At 43.4% G+C, this 25819-nt stretch overlaps 1 protein-coding gene across 1 annotated transcript in view; it reads right to left on the bottom strand.

Moving 5' to 3' along the window:
* The window catches only part of dip2ba (disco-interacting protein 2 homolog Ba), a 43546-nt gene extending 18354 nt beyond the window's left edge, over positions 1-25192 (bottom strand). The window contains 9 exon segments of the mRNA XM_079359915.1: positions 20-111; positions 425-622; positions 1544-1663; positions 2472-2600; positions 2688-2924; positions 3056-3181; positions 3307-3462; positions 4724-4795; positions 24857-25192. Of these exon segments, the coding sequence (XP_079216041.1) occupies positions 20-111; positions 425-622; positions 1544-1663; positions 2472-2600; positions 2688-2924; positions 3056-3181; positions 3307-3462; positions 4724-4795; positions 24857-25148 (1422 nt within the window). The 5' untranslated portion in view covers positions 25149-25192.
* Between the last annotated feature and the right edge of the window lie 627 nt (positions 25193-25819).

The following is a 25819-nucleotide window of genomic DNA, read 5'->3' as shown; positions in this document are numbered from 1 at the left end:
GAGACTGACAACCTCGTACCCGATCTCCAGGTTGTAGCACAGGTTCTGTCTTGGTCCCAAGTTTATTTAAAAGGGTATAGGCCAATTTCAGACTGCGACTCCATAATTTGCCTGTAAAGAACACAAGGGGGGAAAAAAGAGTTTAAAAAGTACTGTTGTTTGTTTAGCTTTTTTGATGTTGTATAACTAATACAAGATAGTTGAACTCCACAGCCCACTGTAGCTCCACAATAGAGCAGATGTAGGCGTTATTCCACCCAGTACAATAAATATATTTGATTCAGTTGAATCAGCTTCTATGTGAGAGATCCATCTTATATTTACAAGCAGGGTCTCAATATCAAAGGGCAATTCACTTCTGGGGTCATGAACTAAAGTGTTTCTCAAAAAGCTTGAGATTTTCACGAGTTTCAAACCTGCTCACCGTATGTGAGTGTGTAGAGAGGTTTGCCTGTGATGTCCAGAGCGGTGAGGGCGGGGCTCTTGGCCTGAGTCGCTCCCCAGCGGGCCAGTGCAGCTTGCAAGGCAGGAGGCCAGTTACTAACCACCCCGAGGGGCTCTCCCTTCACTGGGATGATTTGTCGTCCCTCTGGCTTCGGGGTGTTGGGGTCTGGCTGGGGCACTGGACATAAACAGAGGTACACATGAGAAGGGAGTCAGTGAAATATAAAGCGAAGCTATGAATAAGGGTTTAGCACAACAATTAAACTGGAGCAAAAAACTCTTAAAATGGTAAAAGGTTTCAACTGCAGTGAGTGAATCACAGAAACTGTGTAGACAGTGAGTGAGCTTCAATGCAGCAATAACTCATGTCTATCCTGGTTTAGTTTTAATTAGTATTTCTGAAGTTAGTAAAAGTGCTGCATTCAGTCATTGTGGATAGATTATTTATAATAATAATAATAATAATAATAATAATAATAATAATAATAAATTACATTTACATTTTTAAGAAAGGGGATATTTTGCAAAAAACTGTGAAGGTGAAGGCCCTGTCTCCATAGTTGCGGATTCTGGTGTTGAGGATATTTGCAGAGGTACTGAGGGGCAGAGGAGTGGATGGATTTTTTTTACTTTAAGTGATAAGGAGTATTTTATAGTTGATGCAGGATTTAATCTGGAGCCTGTGTGGATGAGGGTTGGGGTGATGTGCTGACAGAGCTCGGTGGCGGGTCAGGACCCTGGCAGTGGAGTTTTGTAGACACTAGAGCCTGTCCAGGGCTTAGCTGGGTAACACACACACACACACACAGGACTCTATGGCAGCAGTCAAGACAGGAGGTTATGAAGGCGTTGTTAAGGGCTTTCGCCGTGGAATTGAGAATGGATTTGAGAATGCCAACTTTGTCAAGTTGTTAGGAAATTAGAAGTAACCCTAGAAGAGGGGGTAACAATTTCCCCAAATATATGTTGACATGAATAATCCTCTCCAGTACATTTTAAATGTAGTAATGGTCAAAGTCTTTCTTATGAATGTTCTCAGTGCTGCTACCTGTGATTATTTCAGTTCAATGGAAATGAAATACAATGTAGAACTTCTCACCTTCTACAATTTCCTCAGAGTCATCAACAAAGAATTCGCTGAGTGGTGGTCTCTTTGGCCGTTTGAGTGTGTTTAACAGCTGCTGGATCTTGGTGGACACCCTGCTGTTGACAGGCACGCCTGGAAAAACACCAATAACAATCCACAGTCAAAAACAAATGCAAACACACAAACACCAAAACAACACGCGCACACCCACACATGCATTTCTATTCTAACACAGATGTCCACTTGATCTTACACGCAGAATCACACAGGCAGAATCCTACGCGCTAGCACACAGTCAGGATCTAAATCAGCAGCAGGAAAGATTCAAGGGGGACTTGACAAAAGATTGACAGATTGGATAATCTTTAGGAAAACAAATAGGAGGTTCTCTACTTCTAAACCTAAAACACAAAACAGAAGAGAAAGACAGGAAGACAGACTCCAGGCTGTAAAGCAAGCTGATTGGGCCTCGTCAGCATACCTCCCCTTCCCAAGGTTTTGATTTGCATTACCTTTTCTTTTTCCTTTTTAAATGAAAGGCAAGACAGGGACAGGATTAATGGACCCAAAAGAAAGAACACAGAATATCTGTTGTTAGCAGGATTCACCAGTGAAATGAGAATGATGTTGAAGATGATTTCAGGTGAATGTTGGTGGGTAAGTTTGTTTTGTTTTTTCTTGATTTGACAGCTCTCAAATCATCACCACATATGATCAATGTAAAACAGAGAATGTCAGCTGCCATGTGAAGTACATGCAAATAGTTAACCCTCCAAAATCTGAAGTAGATCAACAACCAGAAGGCAGGCGCTAAATTCAAAACATTTCAAGAGTAGAAAATTAATGTTCTACTCCCTCAACACTGTCGTCGAATGTACATCTGGTATCGTCATTAATCCCACTATTATGCATTCTTAATTCTTGGCTTGTTTGAATGTACCATCAGCTGTATCGAGTATGCTGCAGCGGCTCTGTCCACGACTCATGCCCCTGACTGCCGGAGGGAGATCTACTCTGGACCCTCTCTCCGGGGGAGTGGAGGATGTAACATCTGGGGGGACGCTGTTTTCTGGAGAACAGAAAGTGATTCATCATAAATTAAACAACAGTCAACCATCGCCGTTTTGTTTCTGTTCAAATGAGAGATATTGTTTACCTATGCGTGTGTGGGCCAGAACGTCTGCTAACACGGAAAGAGCAGGTTGAGGTTGGGGCTGCGGCTGGGCCTTGGGCTCTCCATGGGAGAGGGTTGAGGAAGCAGACGAGGACGTGGAGGAACTTTGGACGGAACGGTTGATCCAGTAATCAGGGCTCTGCAGGGTCTGGGCCAGCACTGCACTGAGAGCTGCCTTCCTGCGCAGTGAGCCCTCATCCTCTGATGCCGAAGACGTATCTGAAGAGTGGGAAAATCCTGACTATTTACTGAGACGTTTATATATATGTTTTGTTAATCATCTACATAGCTCCTTGCACTAGAAGCAGCTCACCTCCTGTTACCGTCTAAATGTGAGAAATCTAGTTTACCTGGAGGTGTGCAGTTATCGATGGGAGACTGGACAAAGGCTGAGCGTCTCTTGGTTGGCATGGGCAGTGCCATCTTCTCCTCTTTGTGCTTTGCCAGTGCTGCCTGAACAGCCTCTGTGTGGATGTCTGCATCAAACATATATCAGCAACGCAGGGAGAAAAAGAAAACGTTGAATCACAACAGTTAGATGAGGTGTGGGTGTGTGTTTTTTGTTTTTTTTTTCTCTGTGATTAGCATGTATGCTCCAAACCTGATCTGTATCTGTCGTCTCTGGCCCCTCCACTGCGGTGTGCGCGGTGGTGTCTGGAGGCTGAGGATGTGGAAGGGCCCGGGGCCTCGGGGCTTGGGCTGGGGTCAGCACTGTGGCCTGGGGAAAGCTGAACATCTGGCAGAGATAGATCCATATCTACAAAACAGTAGCAGGTAAGCACATGCATGAGTCTATAAGAACACATGCCAACATAAGAGCAACAAACAAAAAGCATTGGAAAAACACACAACTGATGCTTTCATAAAGTTACATCTGGGAACAAGTTTTATATGTCACTCCGGAAAGCTCTCTAAAATGAGGTTCACAAAAAAAATCCTCCGAGTTTATAATAAGGACATGTACTTGACTGACCCATCTTTTTCCGTTGACTGTTACGTGAAACTAGGCTAGATCAGAGCAAATGAGTAAACTGTCCTCTGCTCCCGTAGGGCCTGGTGAAGCCTCTGAGGAGGAAAAAGGGAGGCTCGAGGGGGGACGGGGGCAGGGGAAAGGAGGTGACTTTTAAAGCTTCGAAGCTCGCCAAAACCTGTTATCACATTCAGGGCAAGCTGTAATCAACACAGTGTAACCGTGGGAAATGAATACAAAGTATTAACAATGAAAACTACTGTTGAAGATTTTGATCAATTCCATGAGCAAAAACAGGCCTGATGAGCCAAAGTAGCAGGGAAGGAAGTTATGCACACCGATTCATTCTTCAGTGACACACCGAGAGGGATTTTTTTTACATGCTAATGCTAACGCTAATGTGTTGTGATTTTTCCTGAGGAAACACCACACCCTCATGCAAGTCATCTGACTGCGAAAAAACGGAACAGTGTGCAACACGTACAGAGGTGACAGAGTCATAGTAAACCACTGAAGCTCTGCTACTTCCCTTTTATTTGGACTGTATAAAGTTGATGGTCACACTGTGTTCAGAACTCTGAAGCATGCAGTGGGTTTGTTCTTTACTATTCTGGACGTTTGCTTAAGTGTTCTCGCAACAAAAAGAAGCTCTCAGATGTTACAGCATGTTTGGTGTTTAATATATGCAGTACCACTCTTTGGCCATTAGAGTGCCACAGAAACCCAGATACCTCTTAAAAACCTGCACACAGATTTCCCCTCAAGAGTGGACTCTTAGTGAAATGGCTTGTGGTTTTTTTTTGGTTTTGGTTTTCTTTTTTACAACTGAAAAAAAAAGTCACACTTACAACCACACTCGCATAGTTGTACTTTTAATGTCATTCTATGTGGGTGGGGCGAGCAACAATTAGGAACAACCTTCAGTACACTGAGGTCATAAAGTCACAAGTTCTTTTTTCAGGCTGAGGACTCTTACAGAGACTTTTAGGGTGACAAAATAAAATGAAAAATAAATTTCAAGCTAAAAGGGAAGAAGAGTTGGTCTTACTTGGCATATGGGAGATGTAGGAGGCCAGCAGCTTGGCTCTCTTCTTCTCATAGCCCTTTTGCGTGATGTCACCTAGGAGAGAGAGGACAGCAACACCACACTGTTATATTAGTCATAATTAACACAAACACAGCTGATCACACACACACACACACACACACACACACACACACACACACACACACACACACACACACACACACACACACACACACACACACACACACACACACACACACACACACACACACACACACACACACACACACACACACACACACACACACACACACACACACACACACACACACACACACACACACACAACTTTAAGTGTGAGCAAACCTTACAAACACAGCCTCTGCTTTTTCTCACACATGTGCAGTCTAATAACCTCTCTAGAGTAAATCTACTGGACTCCACATGTTGACAGCTCGGTCCATTTAAAAGCAGGCAAGGAGATAACCCCATTGTTTAGCCTGACATTAGCCATGGTGAACAAACATGATGTGAGCTCAAGAGCCTCCTTTGAGCTATGCAACCAAAATATGAGTACGGCTACTTGCAGATGACTGGACCGGGCAGAGAAGAATGGCAAAGCTGAGAGCTATCGGGAAAAGTTTGGATAGAAAGCAGAGACAAAAAGGAAGCCATGTGAGCAAGCTTCACATGGGACTCACTCAATCATTTATCTCCTCCGCCTCCCCTTTTCACATTGTACACCCAACCCCACCCCTTCCCATGCTCAGTCGGCCTTGGACTGGCAGGAATCCCTACCGCTACTGGAGTTCTTCAGAGAGCAACAGGGAGAGACAAAGTCTGCTTAACTGGGAACCCCTAAACACACAGTCTGCTTGTGTGTAGCAAACAAACGTGTGTGAAAGACACACCCTGTAAAGTTACACACACTCCCCTAGTACACACAAACAACACACTACTGCAAACTCTCTCTCCGTTCTTATTTCCTTTCCTCTGTGTCCAGTGATAACACCGATGCTATGTCAAGTGCAGAGGGACAGCTTATCATAAAGCGGCTGACACCTCCTCCACACTGTAACCTGTAACAACAAGCAGCAACCCCCCTTCCGCCCGACCCACCAAGAGGACAAGAAAAAAAAAAGGGAAAAAACAAAGAAAACAGGGAGGAGAGGTTTGTGTAGTGGTGAAGAGATAAACTCACTGGGAGAGACACCGGCAAAAAAATAAAATAAAATAAAGAGTGAGCGTCTGTTACCTCTCCTGACACATACTGAAAGTATTCGAATAAACTTCTGAATGCTGGAAGAGTCAGGTACAAGGATAAGTCAAATCCAAAGACCATTTATTTTACAGAATTTTATTTTATTTTAAACAATGTGCTGATTGAATTGTTTAAGGGTCACACTAGAAACGAGCTGAATCAATGTGGGCTTCTGTTTCCCATCTAAGACAAAGAAGCTAATGGTGGATGCTAGCAAACAGGAGGGATTCTTAACACTAGCCCACCAACATGACCAACACACCAACAGGAAAAAAGCAGGTTGAGGTCAGTAAGTACAGAGCGCTGGGGTTGGGGTTCAAACACACTAAACTTTGACCAAACAAAGCAAAGCAATGATGTTTGACATCACGTGAACATTTCCCAGAAATCTATTTTCTTTCCTGCTCAATTAAAAGCAAATAGCATAAAGAGCAATTTTTATCGTTCCGATAACACATCGAAAAGAACTGGATTTATTTTAAATCAAACATTTAGTGCCTTAGAGAACTGCTGTCTCACTTCTCATGCATACACTGACCATTAGGATGCAGTCAGATGTTGTTCAAGCTAGCTATCTGCTAACCTCAGGTTATTAGGGTCTGATTTAGCCGAGGGAAAAAAAATCTGCTTTTTGAGTTAATTTAGGACAGAGAGGAAAAGTGTTGGAATCATAAATGTGTGTATTGATCAAAACATGAAGCCCATCAGAGCAATAGAAACTGTGAGTTCTAGCTAATATTTTGTGCTTATGATTCCAAACAGAGTTTAAAAAGTGTTATCACACATGATTTACTCATAATGTGCAGAACTAGTGGAAGCACTCACTGGGTTTCTGTATCGCATGTTAGGTCGTTTCAAGGGTATATCACATATTAATCTGAGAACAACTCTAATGTGCGTAAAATATGATAGGAGACAGGAGGCAGCAAAAGTTCAACAACAGATTGGTGGGTGTCGGGCTCGATGAGCCTGCACTGGGTGGGGAGTCCCATGTGTGACTGAGATTTGGTGTGTTGCATCTTAAAGCTATTCTCACATTGGTCACTATCCTCTGGTGTGTGAAAAACAACAGAATCGGGAAAGAAAGTTCCTCTTAGGACAGAGTATGTAGATTCTCAGGACGGGTCTTTTTTTTTTTCAGATCCTTTCCAGGCAAAGACATCTTGAGGTTTCACAACACTGTGAAATGATGAAAAACAAGAAAGAAGCAGGGAGCAGCGAGAGTGCACACAACTCTTACAGATTGAAAAAAAAAAAAAGACAAACAGAGACTGTTTCAAAGAACTAATGTGTGATTAAATGTTTTGTAAATGGGGTTTTGTTTTTAAAGCTGACATGAGGTGAACAGTATTCAGCTCCAACTTCCTGCCTGGGTGCACAACATTGTCTAAATCTATTTGTTACACAAAGATCCTCAGATACACGTTTCTTAGTTTCTCCTCTTTTTGAAACACATTTAAGTAGTGGATAATGCAAACACAGTCAAGACGTGCAACTTTACAAATCAACAACAAATTGGTTGCAGTGGAGCGTCGTTGTTGTTGGAGAGACTGGGATCCGTGGTGCCCAAGAGGTGCTGGAGGGAGGAAGGGAGGGATGGAAAGATGGTGGGAGAGGGAGGTCATTAACAGACAGAGGAGAGTCTGTATTGGTGTGGGGCAAAACAACAGGCATGGACTGACACAGCCACACTGGCACAGAGACACTGAGGGCTCGGCTTTGAAAGAGTGACTGTGACAGCTGCTTGAAAACAGAGGAAAAGCTGTGCGTTTGGAGAGCAAGAATGTGGGGTTTCGAGTCGAATTGTGAGCAAAAAAACTGTACAGGGACTGTATGCTTGTGTGTGCGTGCGTGTGTGTGTGTAATCTGAGGTCAGGGGACAGGATATTAGCGTTACCCCACCCTGTGTGTGCGCTGCCAAAACTGTCTCCCTGTGTCTGTCTAGAGAAACAGGAATGTGCTGATTGGAGAAGTCCATGCTAACAGAGAGAGCCAACTGGCCAGGAGAGCTCGCTCACAGGCCAGAAAGTCCCCTGAGGTGCAGGAAGTGAATGTATCTGTGTGCAAGAGAGAGAGTGTGTGTGTGTGAGTGGTGTGTGTGTGTGTGTGTGTGTGTGTGTGTGTGTGTGTGTGTGTGTGTGTGTGTGTGTGTGTGTGTGTGTGTGTGTGTGTGTGTGTACAGCTGGTGCAGGTTTGCTGCTGCTCCAGTACAGAGGAATGAATGCTGACTTAGCCCAGAGCTGAGTGGCATTACAGGCCTTCTCTGTGAGATGTGTGTCAGTGTGTCAAAGCAGGAACATGTGTGTGTGTTTTTGTTGTTCAGGCCCACGCTGTACCTGCACATCATAGTTTTTTTTTTATCAAGAGAAGTGTATGAGTCTAAAATGAATCTTAATGAAGCCACAAAGGTCATTTTGTGTTGTTGTTTTTTTTTTAAACAAGCTGTGCGTGTAAACAGCCGACCAATGAGGTTGTCTCAAACGCTCATCAGACACGACATGACGACAGTGACTCTGTGTATCTTTCTCTGAACTGCTGCTGCTGCTGACCTCTGACCTCAGGAAAAAAACAAAAAAAAAAAAGTCAAAGCGAGAGCTTACGGAGTTTACAGCGGATGACACAAGGTCACAGAGGGGATTCACTCACTAACAGCACTCGCTCTCAGTTACACCGATGATGAGCGCCTGCTGCAGCACTTACCCACAGAAGGAGGATTTCACCGGAGAAGTTTTGCAATCCAGGACATTAGTAAGCACTTTCATTTGAATCTGCAGAGACGTTCTCTGCTCTGATTCAGCTGTGTGTTATTATAAAGCATAGTGTGATGGTTGAAGCTGTCAGATACACTTTTCAGAGTGAACAAACCTCTTGGAGTCATAAACCATCATGTGACGTGTTTTTTAAAATAGTACGAGTGATTGTTAGTTAATCCATACATTCATCTCACTCTGCTGTTTAAGTGTCATGAAAACCAGAGTGAAGCTTAATGCTTTGGGATGTAAATATGAGGAAAAACAGATTGTATGTAATAACACTGTGTATTAACTAGAATGTCAACTCAACTGATCTCGACGCCTTATTGTGATTTTATTGTCGTCTTGGTCAGATGCCTCTTCACACAACTCGGGCTCTCCTTACTTTGATCACATTACAGGGTTCATCTCTATGCAGCTATCCTGCTACTGCAGACATTTTCAATGTATTATTTTAGCATTCATTGTCCATCTGTAAAGCAGCTGTTGAGGGCGAGTACAGGGATGCGTCTGAAATCAGTGTATGACCAAAGAGAGTGTAACACAGCAGAAAGCCTCGGGGGGGGGGATATGGGATGCACAAATCCACTGCTCATATTTGGGCCGATATTCACTCAAACTGGTGGATGGGCTAAAACCACAACAGGGCTGATCTGTCGGAGAAACTTTTATGTTCATGTTAGCATGGGCATTAACCAAAAAAAAAAAGGAGGAAGCCACCGCTCCCTGAAGTTTTTGAGGTATAAATATTTAGAGTGCTGGGGCACCGCCTTCTTCATGGACTGAAGAAAAGAGTGAGACGTCCTGATATGAAAGCTCTTTAAACAGAACAGAACAAAGTCCCCTCTGTTGACTCTCTGAGCATCTGAAACATTGGATTGAAGGAGGCGGTCCCTGGTACGTTGTTAACGGAGGAGCAATAAAACCACATGAACGGAGGGCGAATGGTGAGTGCAGAACAGTGGTGCGAGAAAAGCACAGTCAGAGGACTGACTGATGTTATGGACAGAAGAGCATGCTGGGAAATACAAAATTAAGCTTACACCAGACTTAAAGCAGACTCGAGGTTATTCTGGAACATGCCAACATTAAGAATGGAAATAGGAGAGGAAAACAGAATAATCTAAAAGAGTGATTTAAACTCCAGCTGCCACATTCAAGAAACAGCAGTTTAGTATAATTCAACATCTCAATAGATCTCCAACACCGTTGTCACTACCCCCCCCTCCCTCTCCCTTATATTCATTCATTCAGAGTAACACATGCTGCCAACTCTGACTTTGTTTTTTTTACTTACTGATATAAGTTGGCTCATGAATAACTCCTCTTCATTTTGTAATCTGCCCGGGAGGCTTAGAGAAGGACTTTCTTAATGCCAAAGTGTTCCATCTGTGTTCTAGTGAGATCATATTTTGTTAAAGAAAAAGAAAAAGAAGAATAGTGGGTGGGGGGGATCCGATAGGAACGATATAAAGATGGAAGCAACAACAAGATGGAAATAATCCAGCAGAAACTACAGAGAGGAAAAATGATACGAGTGAAGGAGTCAGCACAGCTTCAGGGTTGTTATAAAGAAAAAGTTCGAGGTCACTCAGGGCTTATGTTTCCCGTCTACAAGAGACTCAGAAGCTAATAGTGGATGCTAGCTAACACGAGGGACTCGGACTGTCGTCCACCAGTGTGTTAACACACCAACAGTAAAAACCAGGTTAAAGTCCGTGAGTACTGCACAGAGTTATGCATGTGTGATGGAGGCTGCAGGATGGCTTTAAGAATCAGGTGACTAGCCTCAAAGCATTCCCTGGACACGGCGACGCTAACATCATGTATAAACAAGCTTTGTCTCAGGAAGTTCAACCCAGGAGCTGCTGATCATCTTCTACACCTCCATCACTGTGTGGTTCAAATCTGAAACCAAACTGGACAGACACAGAATGCAACGGACAATCAGGACTGTAGAAAAGATGTCGACTCCCCCCCCCCCCCATCCAGGACTTAAACGGGTCCAGGGTCAGGAAACAGACAGGTAGCATCAGTGCAGACCCCTCACATCCTGGACACTAACTGTTCAGACTCCTCCCCTCCGGCAGGCGTTACAGATCACTGTACGCCAAAACAAACCGACATAAGAACAGGCGGTCACTCTGATGAACGCTGAACAGTCAGAGCGTCAGACCTGCTGCTGTGAAAAAAAAACCCTGGAACTAAACTGACTGTGAATGAACAGATATGATATTATTTAAATGATCACACTATAATGTAAACACTGTAAAAGATAACCACCTCATCTTTACTTCATCCTCCTTTTGCACTATTATCTTATTTAGTCTTCTACATAATAGTCTTTAATTACTTGTTTAAATCTTTTCGTTAAATGTTCATATTTAATGTGTACATTTGAAAGCACAGCACTTCAACCAAAGTCAAACTCCTCGTGTGTTAAACATACCTGGCCAATAAAACAATCCAACTGATTCTAATTGGGACTCAAGTTAGCGGAACACAAGGCACCGAGTCAGACTTTCACTTCTCTTTCCATGATGTGGCAACGACACATCGTCAAAAACAGTCGATGTTGTTTTCCTGTTGGGAACGTCTTTGATATTCTAAAGACCCTTACTGACCCCCTTAATTTAACACATGTATTAAGCCCCCCCCTGCTGCTGGAGCTCTGTAATTACTCTGGGTAGATTAGCATGGTGGCATCCAGCTCTGGGAGGAAGGAACGTCACTGTATTTGCAACCCAGCGATTCCTCTCGTGCCACAGTATCGACTCCCCTCTCTCTGCATGAACACAGACACCGACACGTCATGGGCAGACGCACACAAACACACCCAACAAATCAGAATTACTACCTGGATGATACAGGCAGTGGTGAAGAAACCTGAGCTTTTCAATCATGGGAATCTGTCGTTGTTCGCAGTTTTGGTTTGATCCTAATCTGTAATCTGAGATTACAGATAACTCACTAGATTACATCGTCCTGTCTGGGCTTTTGTGTGGACTTGCTAAAAAGGACAGATGACAAAAACATCTTAAACTGTGGATAGTCCTGCATTGCAAGACTGTTTTCTAGCACTGTGAGGTCATGGTCAGGCCTCCTGCCAGAGATTCTGGTTCAATCTGCACAAAGATGTCTTTGTTTATCAGTGCCTTATTGTCTGTGATAAACGTGATGCTAACATACAACACTGATACAACTCTCGCAAGAAATGGAAACCAAAAAAAAAAAAAAAAAGCTGTCCTACCCTCAGGGTCTCAGGGAGCAGAAGACAGCGAGGGGACTCGTAAAGCACAAAAGCAAATACTCTCACACAGCCACAGAACACACATTTACATGTAAATACACACATAAACACGGGATGTGAGAGGAACTAACGTCACCCACAGGAAATTATTTATAGACTCTCTGAGCAGAAACACAAAAACAAGGGGCTGACTGTGCTAAGAACATGGCTAAAAAGCGCTCAGCAGGAAATGCAAATGAATGAGTGTCACCAAAGCTTTAAATTGCACCTGGTCGCTGAAGTAGAAGTTAAAGGCTTCTTTCAACAGCTCCCACCGGCTGCAGTTAGACGACACAAGAAAAAAAGACAAGTGCCATACTCTGGAGCTATATTCATGAGTTCTCTTTTTAACTTGTACTTTGTTATGCAAAGTCTGTTCATACATGTGTCCCCTAAAGAAAGACAATCTTAATGGAAACCAAATGAGTCCAGTGTTTTTTAAGGCAAAATTACAAATAATGGACAATTCCATTTTAATCCAGAAAAGTTTTTTTTTGCCTCTCATAATTGCATTCATGTTGTGAAACATACAGTTTCACCGTGTTTGCCGCAGCACTTCATAGTCAAGGCTACCGCCTTAACAACACAGCTGTATGAAGAAAAAAAAACTTCAATTGAATAACTGACTTTTCCGGGTTTCATCTCACTGTGTCTCTGGGCTTTCACACTTGCAGAAATATCAAAAGCTCCGGGTATTTCCAGGTGCGGCTGTACACGTGAACACAAACTGTGTCGTGCAGATAATCAGCTGGTGGTTCCAGTGATCAGAAATACATTGTCAGTAACGAAACAGCCTGTTCTTGTCTGCAGGCTGAGACAGACGCAGAGCACTATGTGTGGAGACAAACAGTGAAGACATAAACCCGACATGAAGACGTTTTCGGTGTGATAAATATATACATATATTATGTACAGTATATAAAATGTGTATCAAATAGAAACACTGTAATCAGATGCTGCAAAACGTATTGATCTTCTTCATGATTTGATTCAAAGGCTAATAAAAACCAAAACAAATGTGCTATAGCATTTTTTTATTGTAGCTTTAAATTTCATATATTTATTGGATTTGCTTCGGTATTTTTACGGCGGAACCAAAACGTACTTTGTTCTAGGTAAATCTGTTCATGCATTTTTTTTTTCTCTTTGAATTTTTTCTGGCAGTATTTCCCCGAGGACTAAAGCAGGCATTTACATTATATTCAGTCAAAAAAAAAAGTATTTTTTTGAAACTTTTAGAGCCCAATTCATTCAGGCAATAAGAACAACCAGTTCATTACAGAGTGAGAGGACTGACGTCAGACAGGCAGCAGAGAACAGCAAAGGTTAATATCATTTACTCTGAACTCTATAAGCAGCACAACAGGCTCTTAACAGACAGGTGGTGTGTTTGAGGCATTAAGGGAGCAGATGAGATGATCAGATGGAACAGGTCAAATCCTACAAGTATTTATGATCAGGTAAGATAGCTTCACTGTACACCTAGAGCTGCAGATATTACCTTTAAATGATTATGGCATGGAGGTTATCACACCACATATATTAATAACAGTTGCTTTTCAGAGGTGACCCTTGCCTGTGTGAGAGGTAAAAGTGACTATTAAGTGTCCACTATTTGTTGAGTATTTGTTTCTATGTTAAAACAATATCAGTAAAGGATCTTACACGTTTATTGAATCATTAAATGATCGAACTTTAGATATATATTTGTTGCCTTGAAGACAAGAATGAGGCATCTCTTGAATCTGTGACGACGTATACATCCAGAGCTTCAACACACTAGCTTAGCATAAAACATAAAAGTAGTAATCAAAAAATGTTGACCAATGAGAACCAGTGTTGACAAACCTGCTTATTACAAGCAACTCTGGGCTTCTCTTTTTGTAATCTTTCGGATAAATCTCGTCAGCAGTGGGTTGCGGTTCATTGGGTTTGTTTTGTATAGTGTATTTGCTCATTTGGGCCGACCGTGCTCCCTCTATGGACCCCCTGCTGTTTCTTTCCCCGTGGTACACAACGAGCGCACAGGTGACAGACAGAGTGACAAACAATGGAGGGATTGATGGTTTTCTCCGTTTCTTGCTTGCTGGCCGGTGAGTTAGATTCCTCCACTACGACACCGACGGTAGGTAAGCTGCTCCACTGTTGCTTTTCCTTCCTATGATTTGTCCACACTACGTACAGTACAGTGCCCCTTGTAATAGACAACACACAGTGAGCACGCCAGCTTCCATGAAGGTAAGATGTGTTTACTGTAGAGTAGTTGGTTTCTGATCTTCCAGTAGACATTATAAATGTGATGTTTAAAAATCAAATGTGTATCGTCTTTCTTCCAGCGTCATCCCGTCGGTCGTGATTATTCATGTGTAGTCTGTCATGTCCATAAATGTTTGGTTCTGTGGTCACATTAGGCCTCGTCTCCACATAGGAGGGGATTTTATCTCAACAAAGGTTTTCCTCATCGAAAAATAATCTTGTCCAAACATGTTAAGTTCTCAGAAACATCTCTGTCCACATGGAGACAAAAAACACGCACTGTTATGTCTGTCATGAGCGTCACACGGTGTGAAAATATTTCACCTAGTCCACATTGTCCCAACATACCGAAGCCTGACCGGGTCTCTCTCCAAAATTGCAACGCTGACAGCCGCAGTGACCTCCACTCAGGCGTCAACATCGTGGAAGAGCAAGTATGTGTCGGCCAAAGTAAAAAATTCAAATGTCGAAGAAATTGAAATATATAATCAGTAAAAAAAAAAAAAAAATCAGTATGAACTTAAATTCAACTAGAGGGGCAGTGGTACCTGCTTTTGTAAACACAACGATGAGCATGGTGTTGTTACCTGCTCTCTTGTTAATGTTAACAGACAAACAGTAAGGTCCTTTAGCTGCTTTTTGTAAAGTGTCTCGAGATAACACCCGTTATGAATTGATGCTATACAAATAAAGATTGATTGATGGTACCAGATTAGTTTGACTGCGGATGTCTCCAGCACTCAGTGCAGACGGGAACAAACTCAGTAGGAGAGCCTCTCATACCGTAAGTGTGTGAGCCACCAGTGTTTTGCATGGCTGGGTAACCAGATGTGCTCGGCGGTGAAAGTGAGCGAGAGGTGTCGGCTTTCGCTGTGACGGTGTTGTAGATGCAGGGGATCAGACATGTGGACAGCCCTGACCTGAGGGTCACTGACACTTGTGCATCAGACGAACCGTTGTCTGAGTTAGTGAAAAACATTTACTGCTCAGTGGTACATCCCATGATTCATCCCTTGCTAAGATCTTCATAATTAAGGCTCTTTGACAGTCGGATTAATCGCTAGATGATTGGATAAAAGAGGAGATTAATGCAGAGGGACAAATGTTAACCCAATGACTGACTCATAAATCAATATTAGAAGCGGCCTTTGAGGAACACTGTGATCCCGACTGTTGGGTCTACAGCTGATGTTGAAAGCTCACAGGCCACTTGCTGCTGTTTAATCTGTCCTGGTGTCATTAAACACACCGTCTTCAGGATCACAAGGTATTGCTGCTGATGACTGAATCTGTGGGGGAAAATCCAACGCGAGAGGAAAGTGATGAAAAAATGATTCATGAATGTCTGACAGACTGTGAAACATATTAAGCCGTGTGTGTCAGCTGAAACATTTCACCTCAGCAGGAACTGAAGGTCAAGGTCACAAAGGGAGTGGTGGCTAAGCAATGCTAGCAACAAGCTATCCCGTCTGACTCAGGCGAGGGAGGATTAAAGTAGTGAGTGAAGGAAAGGTAAGAGCAACCAAAAACAGGTCTCTGATCTGGATGAAGCTTCAGGGTGGGACTTACCTGTGTCGGGGTCTCAAGGGAAAGTTTAGTTGGATGATCTGGTGATTATAATTTGGACACAACCCTACGTTTAAGGTTCAGCTTTATTATGGCACAGGAGTGTGCTGGCTGCTGGCTGCTGCGTGTGCTACATCTTCAGAGCACAAAGTAAAAATTATTATTATCATCAATTCAAAGCAAGAATGCAAGATACAGCCCATAATACTCATAATAACAGTCAAAGCGACACAGGTCAGTTATCGTCCAATTTGAGCTCATCTCCAGGAAACCAGAAATCTGGCCAAAAGATGTGATTCTAAAAAGTGTCAGTGAATATAGACCTTTAATTTGAGGTCATGAACAGTTCCTGCACCAGTCTAAAGACTGTGTCACAGTTAAAATCTGAGGCTTAAGCCCCGCCCATATTGTGGGTTTTTTTCTGGCCTTTGTTTTACCTCAGTCTCTGGGGAGTTCTATTAAAGAGGTCCATGCAAGCCAAACTTTAGCACAATGCGGTCTGAGGGGCCAGGAGGGGAGATACACATCGGCCTGTTACGGGGGCTTTCCTGAGGACTTCTACGCAAAGTAGTTCTGATAACCACTTGGCTCAGCATAACAATAAAAGCAGAGAGCTATTCAAACACATGGCACAAGTCCAAAAGAAAAATAACTGTGACCTGGTTTCCCATCACATTTTACTGTGACATAGGGCCGCACTTCCATGCAAAGAATCTGAGCAGCTGCTCAGAAAATACTGTGTCCTTCAGCCCTGCTGGAAAGTGATCAGCTGTGGATGATGAAAGAGAGAGAGAGAGAGAGAGACAGAGACAGAGAGAGACAAAGAGAGAGAGACAGACACAGAGAGAGAGAGAGAGAGAGACAGAGAGACAGAGCGAGAGACACAGAGAGAGAGAGAGAAACAGAGAGAGCGAGAGAGACACAGAGAGAGAGAGAGAGAGAGAGAGAGAGAGAGACAGAGGGAGAGAGAGAGAGACAGAGCGAGAGAGACACAGAGAGACAGAGAGACAGAGACAGAGCGAGAGAGACACAGAGAGAGAGAGAGAGACAGAGAGACAGAGCGAGAGAGACACAGAGAGAGAGAGAGAGAGAGAGAAAGAGAGAGAGAGAGAGAGAGACAGAGACAGAGCGAGAGAGACAGAGAGAGACACAGAGAGAGACAGACACAGAGACAGACAGAGAGAGTAATAGAATATGGTATGAAAAGGAAGTCCAGCAAACATCTGAGTCAGACAATAACAGATGTGCGTCAGTCAGAGTGTTTGTGTCACAGATGAAACTCACACTCTGAGGAACACACGGGCAGCGCAGAGATGTTCAGGTCAGTGAAATGCATGAAAGGCGCTCCTTTACTGTAGCACATGTTTGTGCACCGACTGCAGCTGCAGCTGCGGTGCAGTTAGAAGAAACACCAAAGAGAGACAGGAGGGCTTCACTTGTTTGGGGGACCAAAACGCCGAGCTCTGTAACAGAGTGTGTTTGTCTAAGCCTGCAGCTACACACACCACAACAGACTGGAACATTACTGAAGACAGACTTGGGATTGTTGTCACACCACACCACAGACACCTTGAAATAAAAAGGGAGAAAAGTCGAGTTTGAAACAAAACAACTACACACAATGTCAACACTTTGGAGCACGTCTCTGTGTAAAAGCTCATGAAGAAGATGAGTAAGGCGAGTCCTTTAACTACAGGCCGCTGCGGGAAACACTACTTTAACAATTAGCATAGCTACAGCGATGTTCTCCACGGGTCAGACGGCAGGCTGATTGGCCTGAAACGAGTTTTCAACAGGCTGTGGGATTTACCACACGAGCTCATGAGTGGAACAGTGACCCACATGTAGTGTCAAAGCAGCCGGTTCGTTGGATGTGGACAAGTTTGCTACTGGCAAACTGTCTTAACAGTCAGGAGCATTCGCCTCAGCGAGACAGAAAGGCGCACAATTAGAAGTGACTCCTCGGGACTCGAAGAGGGGGACCTCCACTGCAATAATGGCAAAGGCTTTTGTGTCAAAGAGATGCTTGTTTTCTCCTCCTCAGGCATGAAGGCAAATTTGTCTTGCCAGCCAGGTCTATTTATATTCACAAGAGCATTCTTCAGCATTAGCACAGTCACATGGCCGCGTCGGCCAGTGGATATAGCCGAGCAATACATTGGAGGGTCTCTGAATGTGCTCAAAGAGTCTCACATAACCCGACACACTCGAGAGAAATCGAGGCTTTTTTTTTTTTGTTACTGCTTCGCCTATGAAGTCAAACTCAGATCAGTCATCATCAGACCGTCTCGTGTGTGTGTCACCCTCTGACTGCAGGCCGCCACAGCTCTGAGGCGAAAGATTGTGCAATGAAACGTCACTGAGGTGCGCCGCTGTTGCTTCAGCCCGGTGATGATGACAGGTAGGTGAAAAGGTGAATGAAGGCGGGGGAGGGGAGGGGAGGGGGGGGTCTTGGAGAAAGGGTCCGATACCCTAAATCACCCATTCATGTTTCTCTTATGATGACTCAGAGGTGGCATCACGACCAATCCAGTCAGCAAACAGCGCAGAGAGGCAGGAGGTTAAAACAGGTTTTCTGACTTTACAGTGGGGAGGACGACACGCCTAATTACAGTGAGTCACAGCTTCACAGGCAGCAGGAAACAGGCTCGTCTGCACGGTTGTTTTTGTACAAACTCTGACATACGCGAGCAGCCTATATGTCAAATCTATATATGTTTCATTTAAAGTGAGCTTTTTACTCAATGACTGGACGGGGAAACTTCCACAGATCAAGGGCACCTCGGCAGAGCGGCCGCTTGCTCGCACAGGCGCTTAAGACGAGGTCCTTCACCTGCTGTTGAACAGAAATATGAATGTTTTTACATTTCACACTAAAGACTTTTATCATTCCACGAGGACAAAAAAAAAAAAAAAAACTGCTGTTGATTTCTGCCATGTTATCCCAGCTCAGCCTGACATCAAATGTGAGCTCGCTCAACAAGTTGAGCATCTTCTTCTGAAGACCGTGAGACATGTGCAGGTCTGGAGGGCTGACGAGTGGGATGCCAATATCTGTTGGCGGTTATTCAAAAGGAGGTTGGCCTTTTTTTTTTTCTTTTCTAATCATGCCTCAACTTCTACCTTTGGGAACAGACAGAAGTCACGCTCACCAACCAAACACACACACACCACTCTGCAAGGGTGTCCTGGTATTTAATGAGAGCATGTGAATAATTCAGCCTGCAACAGGTCACAAAGAGAAAAGGGACTGCAGCCATCATAAACTATTCACAGTGTAACAGTATTATGACACAGACACAGACACACACACACACACACACACACACACACACACACACACACACACACACACACACACACACACACACACACACACACACACACACACACACACACACACACACACACACACACACACACACACACACACACACACACACACACACACACACACACACACACACACACACACACACACACACACACACACACACACACACACACACACACACACACACACACACACACACACACACACACACACACACACACACACACACACACACACACACACACACACACACACACACACACACACACACACACACACACACACACACACACACACACTTTAGCCAAGAGTGCCCCACCATCTGTTTGGACCTGAGGCCTTGGCTTTGAAGCAATGAAGGAAAAGATTGCTTCTTATAGTCCGACTTAGCATAAATGTTGTTGTGATGCTCAATTATAGAGCAATATACATTTTTTTACATGCATAAAATTGTGTTCTACAAAGACACAAAACTTGTCATTGGGATAAACATGGGTTACTTTTGAAGATGTTATTCTGAACTCTTCTATAAAAATTACAAAAGCAACATGGAAAGAGTTGTGCAGTCTGTAATTGTGCTGTTGTTGCTTTGTTTTCTCTTAAAAGACAGATAAAAGACAATGTGCTGTTGAAGAAATTGACACATTGCCACCTCCTTCTTCCAGGACAAAGACACTAAACTTTTTGGTAGAGCTCTTTACAAAGAAAGCTGCATCATGGCCGCTCGGGCCGGAGGTGAGAAGACGACAGACGTCAATCCTAAAAACACTGCTGTGAACAGAATGACCGTCACTTAGAGGAAGTGTCTCATCACGTATTTGTTCATCGGTCTCAAAATAAGCACTTCAGCTGCTACGTGTAGATCAACAGCTGGCTGTCTATCCTTTTATTTGTTGTTTTCCTCAAACCTCTCCTCTGTCGGGACCAGACTCTTCCTGAGAGAATCCATCAGGCGGGCAGAGGGATGATGCTGAATGAGTCCCATATCAGTGCTGAGGGCGATCTCTGATAATACAACAATGAAACTATCAAGTGTCTGTCCGTCGGTTTAATGGGTGACTGTCCTAGAAAGGAAGCAACTGGCAATAATCTGGACTCTTTGTCTGCACTCAGTGATTATAGATGCAAAAAAAGGGGGTACGATCTGTTCATCAACACAAACCTACACAAAGACGTTTTGTCTGTTCATATCAAAGTTTGAATATTACTGATATCTTTTTTTTTTTTCAAGTTCAGGGACTTCGCCTGTTACATTTTTTTTTAAGACAGAAGTCTAGTGTTTATCTGTCATTCAAACATACTCCGTCTTCAAAAAGCTCAAGACATTTTCAGACAGCGTCTTCCTGAATCTTTTCACCGAGCCATTTGAGGCAAGGCTGCAGAAGGCCCCGGAAGTCACACACATAAACCCATTGGGTGCCCCCTCATTAAGTTGTTTACCGGATTAAATAACAGGGTCCGTTTGTTTTTTTGAGAGAAGATCTCTGTGGATAATTTGGCTCCCTGTATAAAAAAAATATATATATAAAAAAAACTTCAACACAACAAAGACACGCCATGAAGTTTGTCCCGCTTAGCATTCTGTACCATGAAGCGGCCAAGAGACGAGAGGGCAGAGATGTAGAAGAGACATTTCTGATTGTTGATTTGGGGTGCACACACAGGCTAACATGTCAGCCGTGTGTGGACGTGAGGTGGGGAACAGCAGAGGTGTGTTTTCACACATGGAAAGCTCTTTTCCCTCCTCCTGCTCCTCTTTCCCTGAAGTACCTCTGTGCTCAAGGGCAGATCTGCATGTATGTGCACAGTCCATTCAAATATTATCATGTGGCTGCTCTCACTCTCAGTGAGACTGGTTGCTTACTGGTTTAATGTCACTGTCAATGCCACAGGTCCCACCGACTGACCGCCTCTCGGACGTTAACGTTCACATTGTCTACTTACAAGATGAACCTTGATGAATAGTCTTCGCAGCAGTGAGAAACAAAAGGTAGGAAAGCAAGAGGCTGCAGGTAATAACCCACTCAAATAGTCACTGTTATTTGTAGAGTGATTCATAATTCCTTCAGGAGTCAGGGAAAACTCAACTAAAGACAGTGTTCATAAATCTTTTGAAAACATGAAGTTGGGAAAATTATATATCATAATCATAATATTATTTTGTAGATTATTTAATGCATTTTAAGGTTTTACTTCAAACTCTCCCATCATACACTGTGGTGTAAAATAAACAAGAATACAGGATGTAAAGGATTTGACATTAACAGTCTCTGGTTCGAATGAGAGATGGCCATCTGAGGCAGTTTTGATGATTGTTTTAATAAGCAGCAACACTACATGTTTGATTATGAACATTAAATGAACGCACATAAAAGAAGAGTTCCAAAAGTCTTTTGTTTTTGCTGTCCGTTAGCGTGCTTTACAAGGGGAAAATCAGAAACGTACAAAATGTGTATTGGCAGGTCGGACAAGGAAAAAGGAAAAAGTTTGAAAGTCGGAATCAGAAAAAGATATATCTATCGGTTCATCTTTGATTTCTGTCCCCGAAAAACAGCAAATCTTTGAGGAAAGGAGAAAGTCAAAAGTGTGGAAGTTTATTTGAGTTTGGTATGGCACAGCTGAGAGCAGGTCAGACAGTTGGTGGGGACGTCACACAGGTAGACAGTTTCAGAGAAGAACCAGACGTGACCTCCCCCCCCCCCCCGTCCCAGCTGGGGCACAGAGGGGTGAAAGGAGCCAACAACTCCCCTCAGTACTACAAACTACACGTAATCTTCTCAAGTATGACCAGTCGCCAGCCCCTCCCTTTTTCTCCCTATGGAAGCAGCTCATTCCATCGTGCACACAAAGGCTGGGCTCAGCTGAAAGGCCTAAATGGCAGCAGAGCTCCTGGTCACGGCGGCTCAGACCAGCTGAATGGTGTCATTGTGTCCCCGTGGTCACAGGGGGCGAGCAGAACTGGGCTGTTTTTAAGGGGCCTTTTGGCAGCTCTGTGTTCTTCTCCGAGCAACGCAGAAACAGGCATGTGCACTTGGTTCTCAGAAGGGGCAGTTATAGACTCAAAGAACTCGATGATAAGATGACGACATGCTGCATGCGTCCACTTGTAAGGAAGGAAGCCGGCACCGGGCTTCAGCTGAAGCTAAAACTCTACCAACATGATGTTAGCTAAGTGAGACAGCATTAGTTTTCCACCTCATCTAAGAGCTTTAGAGCTGCAATCTGAAAGCAGCCAGCAGCCATGTCAGACAAGCAATATGGTGAAACACACAGCGAGTAAACTCGGCCGCCAGGATAATATGGATATGATTGTTTGCTTTTACTGCTTTGTTCAGCAATCAAACATCGCGTCTCTCACGATTCTCACAAGAACTTGAATGCACCACCGACAGAGGCCACTTCCTGTTTACAACTGCATTGCCATTTTTAACTGACCAGCAGTAGAAGGTGAGAGGGTTTGTTACATCACTAAAATTACGTGTTGATTAATTACAGAGGAGGATTTGATATACAGATACATCGCAACATTCAGTGAAATGAATGACAGGTGGGCCTCTAAAACGTAAAACAAACTTAGAGGAGGGCGAGCAGGTTTAGTCACGTATCTTGGTATAGTTCGTATCAGAGTTTAAATATGGGATGTATGGGGGGTTCATGTTTTTTTTCATAAACCACAGCAACAGAAAAACATGCATACGTTATTAGCCATCAAAAACTGGAGCGAACTCCTGCAAACTGTTCAAAATGCAAAAACACATCGTCAACATTTCAGTACTGAAACATTGACAATGTATTTGTGCAATTTAGACGGTGCTTGCTCGCCATTTTTGATGGCTTTATTCTCTTCCTTACAGATGTCTTTTTTTTCTACAAACACATGGCATAAAAAAAGTACAGAAGTCTCAACATTTTGGACAATATTCATGTTGTAATACATTATCTGGAAACAAAAAAAAACAAAAACAAAAAAATCAATCTCTTGTTAATTTAGAAATCAGACATGTCTGTCCACTGCAATCCAGCTGATGAAACATGTCCCAGTCTCACAGAGCTTACAATGAGTCCTCATCAATGACTTCCAGCCGAGTTTCTTTTATTTTTATAGCTTTGCCAAAAGTAGTCATTTAAGGGTTAACTGACTTAGCTTAAAAAATGTGTTACCGGTTTATGAAAATAAGTTTCTATCGTCTGTATTATAAATATAAATGCCAAAACTATGAGATCTTCACCCCTTAGGTTCCTGTACTGTTGAGTTAAATGATCAGCCTGTTGTAAACTCTTTGCAAGAGGTGATCTATAACATCCAAAACCACAAGTTTAGAAATCTTTTCGACGCCACAGTCACACACTAAATCCTGGCTTATCCACACACCAATAACACATTAACCACAGAGGTCAGCTACTAAGACTCTAATTAATCAGATTTCCTTTTCGAAAATGCCCGATGGTATCCTTGCCCCTGCTGTTCTCATAAGTAACATTAATTCACTTTCAAAAAAATGCATGTGAATTTGCTCGTTTTAGAATGACACTTCCAGACGGAAAATACCTATGACAGCGAGCTCCTTTATGTTACGTTGCTCCTTTTTTAATGTTTTATTGCTGGCATGACCCAGCGATCGCTCCACACAAGGACTCGATTCAGACACCTAAAGTGGAAGAGCGAGGATGAGGTGCCATAGAGCAGTGGGGCTGTCAGAGATGGGACAGTGTCTGTCAATGAGAGGAGAGCAGGACTGGGGCTAACAGCTGCTCTGGGGGGGAGGGGTTGATTAGCACTATGCTTTGGTTGAATGAATGCTTGAGATATTTATAGACTACAAATAAATAGAAACATCAATCACCCATCAACTGTACTTCCACAAGAGCAGGACAAACACCATTGACGTGTGCACCTGACACAGCTCTTAAAACTCACCATGAGCAGCACAGGGACATAAACCTGTAATCACAGGTTGACACAGGTGAATAAGTCAGTTGTAAGTGAGGTCATGCACCGTGTTGGGTAATTAACGACAGTTATTCATAACAGATTTGAACGGAGCAGGAGATGACTATAGGCCTTGTCATGACACCTCAACCCTCGTTGCAGTGACTCACAGTTTTACTGCAACGAAACAGCAGAAACCTGACCATCATATGCTTAGTAAGTAACAAGGTTTCTGTCCTGTCAAACAGGAAGCCAGACAACAGATGGACCAAATTCGTGCCATATGAGGAAGCATAAGAAAGATGACATGAGAAGGGTCAAGCCCTAACAGATAGACCTTGAATCTGGCCATCCCAGTTTGTCAAACACACACACACACACACACACACACACACACACACAAACACACACACACACACACACACACACACATATATATATATAAAAGAAATGTGACTGAAGATAAACGCCTTGTTTCATACATGTGTTGAGATAAAGGAGACACGAGGAAATGGATGAAGCCTTTCTCTTCCTCCTCCTTGTCATGCTCTGCTAGCTCGTGCACTCACATCCTGCATTAGCACAAAACAAGCTAACTATATGTGCCGGACGTGTGCTTCATTCAATGTATCAGGAGGAGTGAAACTATAGGTTTAGACAATGCTAGGTAGCACAGACAGATGGGACAGATATGGCTAGCTTAAGAATTATGCTTTAGCATCCCCCCCCCCATCATCATCAGCCCCCATCCCTCCCCTCCTTTACCTTCAGACAGCTCCAGATCCAACTCCGCCAATTGGTCTCTAACCTCTTTTGGCAGGGCGGACAAATCGGCGCCGCGGTCTGCCATGGCTTTGCTAATAAACACGAGTGCAGTCGAGTTGAAAAGACACCAGGCTGTGGCGACGAAATAAAAAAAAATGTATAAAATAAGACGCCCTCCCTCAAGACACAAAACAAGCCTCAGAGTGGGAGAGACGGTCCATCCGCACGGCTTGCCCCTCCGCCATAATGGGAAAAACTCACCAACGGCAACGAGCAGGTCACGTGACTGCATTTACCTCAGCCTGTGTACGTTGATTCAACCTCTTCCGAGCCCAGACCCAGACACACTTCAACACTGCTGCTCCCTCTGGCGTCTCTCTGCCAGTAACACACGTAAAAACATAAAACACTCGCTGTATAATTTGATCAAGTCACGTTTCAGCCCCAGCTCACAATTAAAGTTCAAAATGGGTCCTTAAAGGAATTTACAGAGGATACTTTAACAATATAATAAAATGACAATTCCTTATATAGGAAGCCACACTGGCCACTCCTGCAGACCAAAAAAATAGTTCAAGAGATTACAGGTTTTCTTTTTGTACACTTCTTATCTTGTCTAAATTACGAATATGAGTTGGTATATGTGTTTGGGCAGTTGTGTTCTTTTGTGCTGTTCTAATGCCACTATATGGAAAATGTCAACCACGTTCAAGGACAATGTGGGACCTCAGTTGCTAGCACTGTTATCTTGGGGGTATCGTGCAGAAAGGTTTGGGAACCCCTGGTGCCACTTTTGCCTCTCCAAAAGAGAGAGAGTGGAACAAAAGCATAGCAGGGCCAGTGCAGAGGTTTTTGGAAATACTTCATTATTCCCCTAGGTGCTCAACAAACAGCCAAAAAAGAGTGTCATATCCATAGCTGAAATGTGTAATATGTTTGTCCTATGTAAATATTTCTTACAAC

Source organism: Symphodus melops (genome assembly GCF_947650265.1).
Source record: "Symphodus melops genome assembly, chromosome: 13".
Lineage (NCBI taxonomy): Eukaryota > Metazoa > Chordata > Actinopteri > Labriformes > Labridae > Symphodus > Symphodus melops.
This window is presented reverse-complemented; position numbering and strand designations above follow the sequence as displayed.